General features: G+C 44.2%; 1 protein-coding gene across 1 annotated transcript in view; it reads left to right on the forward strand.

The window, feature by feature from the left end:
* LOC114589810 (protein AMBP) overlaps positions 1–7,500 on the forward strand; it is a 12,805-nt gene that overhangs the window by 3,205 nt on the left and 2,100 nt on the right. The window contains exons 3-8 of the mRNA XM_077922881.1: positions 1,170–1,246; positions 2,388–2,501; positions 3,640–3,741; positions 4,434–4,471; positions 4,586–4,667; positions 5,419–5,586. Of these exons, the coding sequence (XP_077779007.1) occupies positions 1,170–1,246; positions 2,388–2,501; positions 3,640–3,741; positions 4,434–4,471; positions 4,586–4,667; positions 5,419–5,586 (581 nt within the window). The remainder of the gene's footprint in view (positions 1–1,169; positions 1,247–2,387; positions 2,502–3,639; positions 3,742–4,433; positions 4,472–4,585; positions 4,668–5,418; positions 5,587–7,500) is intronic.

A 7,500-nucleotide genomic window follows, 5' to 3' on the forward strand; every position in this document is an offset into this window, starting at 1 on the left:
ATATTAAAATATTAAAATATTAAAATATTAAAATGTTAAAATGTTAAAATGTTAAAATGTTAAAATATTAAAATGTTAAAATGTTAAAATATTAAAATATTAAAATATTAAAATATTAAAATATTAAAATATTAAAATATTAAAATATTAAAATGTTAAAATGTTAAAATATTAAAATGTTAAAATGTTAAAATGTTAAAATGTTAAAATGTTAAACTGTTAAAATGTTAAAATGTTAAAATGTTAAAATGTTAAAATATTAAAATATTAAAATGTTAAAATATTAAAATGTTAAAATGTTAAAATATTAAAATATTAAAATATTAAAATGTGAATATTCGAATGTCCGAATTGGAAGATTTGAATATCGAAATTTGAATATTTCAAGATGAAGATTTCAAGATTTCAAGATCTAAAGCTCAAGATTTATTTCAAGATTGCAAGATCTAAATTTCAAGATTTCAAGATCTATATTTGAATATTTCAATATTAATATTTAAGTTTCCTTTTATTTTTATCTTATTTTATTTTATTTATTTTATTTAAATTTAATATATTTAATTTTAAATATTTAGATATTAAAATTGAAATGTTTAAATATCATCACTTAAGCATTTAAATTTTCTTTTATTTTATTTAAAGTTAAATATTAACATTACAATTTTAATATTTCAATATTTCAATTTTAATATTACATTACATTTTAATCTATTTACAGTAATTTTGAATTCTGTGTGTATTTGAATAAATGGAGTAATTTATAAATATTGAAATGTAAATATTGAAATATTGAGATTTAAATATTGAAATATTGAAATGTAAATATTGAAATATTGAAATTTAAATATTGAAATATTGAAAGTTTAATATTGAAATATTGAAATTTTAATATTGAAAAATTGAAATATTGATATTGAAATATTGACATTTTAATATTGAAATATTGAAAGTTTAATATTGAAATATTGAAATATTAATATTGAAATATTGAAATATTGATATTGAAATATTGAAATTTTAATATTGATATATTGAAATTTTAATATTTCAATACCAAAATTCAAATATTGAACATTTAAAGATTTAAAAATGGAATATTAGAATGTTGAAATTTTAATATTCAAATATTTAAATAAATAATTTACATATTTATCAATTATTCCAATTAGGCAAGGGGCGTGCCGGTCCTACACCCAGGACTACCAGAAGGGCGCCGAAGAAGGAAGGTTCACCTTCCAGAACGCAAGTGGGTTCCTTGATTGATTGATTATTATTATTATTATTATTATTATTATTATTATTATTTTATATTATTATTATTTTATTATTTTTATTATTATTTTATTATTTATTATTTTATTATTCAATTCTATTTTATTCTATTCTATTTGTTTTTGTTTTGGACTTATTTTTCTTTTCTTTCATTTCGCCTAAAGCCTAAAATCTCCTTTTCAATTAAATTCTCCTCCTCCTCCTCTCTACTCGTCCCGCACGTTCTTCCTCCATGAATCGAGCCTTTGAACCCTCAACCAAATCTCCTTTTGATATATCTAATTTTTCTCTCCTAGAATATATTATTGTTGTTATTACTATTATTATTATTATTATTATTATTATTATTATTATTATTATTATTATTCTCTCTACTTGTCCCGCACATTGTTCCTCCATGAATCAAGCCTTTGTATATATCTAATTTTTCTCTCTCCCTCCTCTCATATATATATATATATATAATCATATTATTATTATTATTATTATTATTATTATTATTATTATTATTATTAATTATTCTCTCTCCCTCTTATCTATAATATATTATTATTATTATCATCATCATCATCATCATATTATTATTATTTATTATTATTATTATTCTCTCTACCTCTTATCTATAATATATTATTATTATTATTATTATCATCATCATCATCATCATCATCATCATCGTCATATTATTATTATTACTTCTTAAATTTTCTCTCTCCACCATCATATTATTATTATTATTTATTAATTTTCTCTCTCCCTCTTATCTATATTATTATTATTATCATTTATTATTATTATTATTATTATTCTCATTATTATTATTATTATTATTATCATCATCATCATCATCATCATCGTCGTCATATTATTATTATTACTTATTAAATATTCTCTCTTCACCATCATATTATTATTATTATTTATTAATTTTCTCTCTCCCTCTTATCTATATTATTATTATCATTTTATTATTATTATTATTATTATTATTATTATTATTATTATTATTATTATTCTCATTTATTATTATTATTATTATTATTATTATTATTATTATTATTCTCATTTATTATTATTATTATTATTATTATTATTATTATTATTATTATCATTAGGGTGGAAGGCGCACGGCGAGACCTACGTGGCGCACGCCGACCCCGACGTGTTCGCCATCTTGGTCACGGAGAAGAACAGCACCCACGGCCTCAGCACCAGCGCCAAGCTCTATGGTGCGTCCCAATCCGGGGGGAGGGAACTCCCCGCCACTTGGAAATCTAGCTACTCTCTATTTGGACTAGGGAACTCCCCGCAACACCTGGAGGACCTAGAGAGGCCCCCTTCCCTCTCTATGGTCCATTCACTCTCTATGATCCCCTAGGAACCGCCTGGAGGACCTAGAGAGGCCCCTTCCCTCTCTATGATCCCTTCCCTCTCTATGATCCCCTAATAACCACCTGGAGAGCTCCCTTCCCTCTCTATCATCCCTTCCCTCTCTATGGTCCCCGAAAAACCGCCGGGAGGACATAGAGAGCTCCCTTCCCTCTCTATGATCCCTTGCAAGGGGGTCAGGCCAGATGACCTGGAGAGGTCCCTTTCCTCTCTATGGTCCCCTGATAACCGCCTTGAGGACCTAGAGAGGCCCCCTTCCCTCTCTATGATCCATTCACTCTCTATGATCCCCTAGGAACTGCCTGGAGGACCGAGAGAGGCCCCTTCCCTCTCTATCATCCTTTCCCTCTCTATGATCCCTTCCCTCTCTATGATTCCCTAATAACTGCCTGGAGGACCTGGACACGCCCCCTTCCCTCTCTATGATCCATAAAAACCGCCTGGAGGACCTAGAGTGGTCCATTCCCTCTCTATGATCCCTGGATGTCCTAGAGGTCCCTTCCCTCTCTATGATCCCTTGCAAGGGGGTCAGGCTGGAGGACCTGGAGGAGCCCCTTCCCTCTCTATGATCCCTTAAAACCACCTGGAGGACCTAGAGAGGCCCCATTCCCTCTCTATGATCTCCTAAGATCCGCCTGGAGAGGCACCTTCCCTCTCTATGATCCCCTAATACCCACCAGGAGGACCTAGAGAGGCCCCTTTCCTCTCTATGGTCCCCCAATACCCACCTGGAGGGGTCCCTTCCCTCTCTATGATCCCTGGATGTCCTAGAGGTCCCTTCCATCTCTATGATCCCTTGCAAGGGGGTCAGGCTGGATGACCTGGAGGGGTCCCTTCCCTCTCTATGATCCCCTAAAAACCACCTGGAGGACCTAGAGAGACCCCCTTCCCTCTCTATGGTCCCCTAGTACTCACCTGGAGGGCCCCTTCCCTCTCTATGATCCCTTCCCTCTCTATGACCCACGTCTCTCCTTGCAGGAAGGACCCCGGCGCTGAGGGAGGACCTGGTGGAGGACTTCCGGCGGCGGGCCCTCGCACTGGGGATCCCAGAGGAGGCCATCTTTGTCCTGAGCAACCAAGGTGAGTTGTGGGTGGGGTGGGGTGGCGGGTTCGAATTTCACGGATTTGCACACTTCTGACACCATTGGTTGCACGTTCGCACGTTTCTGACACCCGTGTTGCGCATTCGCACGTTTCAGACACCCATGTTGCACGTTCGCACGTTTCTGACACCCGTGTTGCCCATTTGCACGTTTCTTACACCAATCTCGCACGTTCCCTCGTTTCTGACACCAATGTTGCACACTTCTGACCCCGATGTCGCACACTTCTGACCCCCTTGTTGCGCGCTTCTGACACCCATGTTACACACTTTGCTGAGCACTTCTGACCCTGATGTTGCACACTTCTGACACCCACGTTGCACACTTTGCGGGTTCAAATTCCTGCCTACTTCTGACACCCATGTTGCACACTTCTGACACCCATGTTGCACACTTTGCGGGTTCAAATTCCTGCCTACTTCTGACACCCATGTTGCACACTTCTGACACCCATGTTGCACACTTTGCGGGTTCAAATTCCTGCCTACTTCTGACACCCATGTTGCACACTTCTGACACCCATGTTGCACACTTCTGACACCCATGTTACACACTTTGCTGAGCACTTCTGACCCTGATGTTGCACACTTCTGACACCCATGTTGCACACTTCTGACACCCATGTTGCACCTCCGAACACGGGTTCAAATCCCTTCTCTCTTTCCTCAGGGGAGTGCGTCCCGCCCAAGGCCGAAGATGCGCCCCAGGTAAGTGACCCCCCAAGGGGACCCCCGTTGCACCCTGGGACCTCCGTTCCCCCACTTCTGACACCCATGTTGCACGTTCCCACGTTTCAACCTCGCACCCGCGCTCTTTTCCAGGAGAGGGTGCGCAGGACCCCCTTGTTTGAGGAGGAAGGCTCGGCCGACGGATTCGCACCCGCGTTCCCGGACGTCAAGGAAGGTGGGTCTGGCCTGCTACCTTTCACCATGCAGGGAGTTCCCCAGGTTTCGCACGCTACTCCGTCAGATTTCGCACGCTACTTTTCACGAGGCAGGGAGTTCCCCAGATTTCACATTGTACTTAGGCAGGGAGTTCCACAGATTTCGCACGCTACCTTTCACCATGCAGGGAGTTCCCCAGATTTCGCACGCTCCTTACTCAGATTTCGCACGCTACCTAGTCAGATTTCGTATGTTCCTTACTCAGATTTCGCACGCTACCTAGTCAGATTTCGCACACTCCTTACCCAGATTTCGCACGCTCCTTACTCAGATCTCGCACGCTCCTTACCCAGATTTCGCACGCTCCTTACTCAGATTTCGCACGCTCCTTAGTCAGATTTCGCACACTCCTTACTCAGATTTCGCACGCTACCTAGTCAGATTTCGTATGTTCCTTACTCAGATTTCGCACGCTCCTTAGTCAGATTTCGCACGCTCCTTACTCAGATTTCGCACGCTCCTTAGTCAGATTTCGCACGCTCCTTACTCAGATTTCGCACGCTCCTTACTCAGATTTCGCACGCTCCTTACTCAGATTTCGCACGCTACCTAGTCAGATTTCGCACACTCCTTACTCAGATTTCGCACGCTCCTTAGTCAGATTTCGCACGCTCCTTACTCAGATCTCACACGCTACCTAGTCAGATTTCGCACGCTCCTTTTCACGAGGCTGGAAGTTCCCCCGATTCCCACTTCCTCTTCCTCTCCAGCCGACTGCCAGCTGCCCCGGGACGCCGGCCCCTGCCTGGGCGCCGAGTTGCGCTTCTTCTACAACGCCAGCGCACGGTCGTGCCAGAGCTTCCTCTACGGCGGTTGCCTGGGCAACGCCAACCGCTTCCTGTCCGAACGGGCCTGTCTGCAGACGTGCCGGACCGAAGGTGAGACGCTCTAGGAAGCTTTGAAGCACTTCCTCTTCCTGCGGAGCCTCTCTAGGAAGGTCTCCCCAACTTCCTCTGGCTCCCACTTCCTCTGGATCCTCTCTAGGAACCTCTCCCCAACTTCCTCTTCCTCTGGCTCCCACTTCCTGTGGAGCCTCGCTAGGAAGGTCTCCCCAACTTCCTCTTCCTCCGGCTCCCACTTCCTTCCAGCTCCCACTTCCTCTGGATCCTCTCTAGGAACCTCTCCCTAACTTCCTCTTCCCCCCACTTCCCCTTCCTGTGGAAGCCTCTCTAGGAGCATCTCCCCAACTTCCCCTTCCTGTAAAGATCTCTAGGAACATCTCCCCACTTCCTTCCAGCTCCCACTTCCTCTGGATCCTCTCTAGGAACCTCTCCCTAACTTCCTCTTCCCCCCACTTCCCCTTCCTGTGAAGCCTCTCTAGGAACATCTCCCCAACTTCCCCTTCCTGTGGAGCCTCTCTAGGAACGTCTCCCCAACTTCTTCTTCCTCCAGAGTCTCTCTAGGAACCTCTCCCCAACTTCCTCTTCCTCCGGCACCCACTTCCTCTTCCTCCAGAGTCTCTCTAGGAACGTCTCCCCAACTTCCTCTTCCTCCGGCTCCCACTTCCTGTGGAGCCTCTCTAGGAACGTCTCCCCAACTTCCTCCTCCTTTCTGATTGGTTCCTCCAGCCAGGGGCGGGGACCCACTTTCTCTTCCTCTGGCTCCCACTTCCTCCACCTCCCACTTCCCCTTCTTCCAGCTCCCACTTCCTCTTCCCCCTGGATCCTCTCTATGAATGTCTGCCCAACTTTCTCTTCCTCCGGCTCCCACTTCCTCCTTCCCCCCAACTTCCTCTTCCTCTGGCTCCCACTTCCTATTCCTATGCAGGCTCTCTAGCAACCTCGCCCCAACTTCCTCTTCTTCTGGCTCCCACTTCCTCCAGCTCCCCCTTCCTCTTCCCCCCAGAGCCTCTGTAGGAACCTCTCCCCAACTTCCTCTTCCTCCGGCTCCCACTTCCTCCAGCTCCCACTTCCCCCCAGAGCCTCTGTAGGAACCTCTCCCCGATTTCCTCCTCCTCCACCTCCCACTTCCTCCGGATCCCCTCTAGCAACTTCCCCCCACTTCCCCTTCCTGTGGAGCCTCTCTAGGAATGCCCACTGAAGCTCTCCTCTCCCCCAGCCGCCTGCCGCCTGCCAATCACCCCCGGAGGTCCCTGTCCGTCAACCTTCTGGGCCTTTGACGCCTCGCGCGGCGCCTGCCTCACTTTCCGGGGCTGCCACCAGTCTCTGTCTCCCACTTCCTCTTCCTCCCACTTCCTCTCTAGGAACGTCTCCCCAACTTTTTCTTCCTCCAGCTCCCACTTCCTCTTCCCCCCAGAACCTCTCTAGGAATGTCTCCCCAACTTCCTCTTCCTCCAGCTCCCACTTCCTGTGGAGCCTCTCTAGCAACCTCTCCCCAACTTCCTCTTCCTCCGGCCCCCACTTCCTGTGGAGCCTCTCTAGGAATGTCTACTGAAACTCTCCTCTGCCCTGTCCGTCAAAATTTCTCTTCCTCCAGCTCCCACTTCCTCTTCCCCCCAACTTCCTCTCCCTCCACCTCCCACTTCCTCTGCAGCCTCTCTACTTCTCCCCAACTCCCTCTTCCTCCAGCTCCCACTTCCTCTACCTCCCATTTCCTCCGGCCCCCACTTCCTGTGGAGCCTCTCTAGGAATGCCCACTGAAGCTCTCCTCTCCCCCAGCCGCCTGCCCATCAAAATTTCTCTCCCTCTGGCTCCCACTTCCTCTTCCCTCCCACTTCCTCTTCCGGCTCCCACTTCCTCTGTCTCCCACTTCCTCCGGCTCCCACTTCCTCTTCCCTCCCACTTCCTCTCCCTCCACCTCCCACTTCCTGTGGAGCCCCTCTAGGAATCTCC

Source organism: Podarcis muralis, chromosome W (assembly GCF_964188315.1).
Source record: "Podarcis muralis chromosome W, rPodMur119.hap1.1, whole genome shotgun sequence".
In the NCBI taxonomy this organism is placed as follows: domain Eukaryota; kingdom Metazoa; phylum Chordata; class Lepidosauria; order Squamata; family Lacertidae; genus Podarcis; species Podarcis muralis.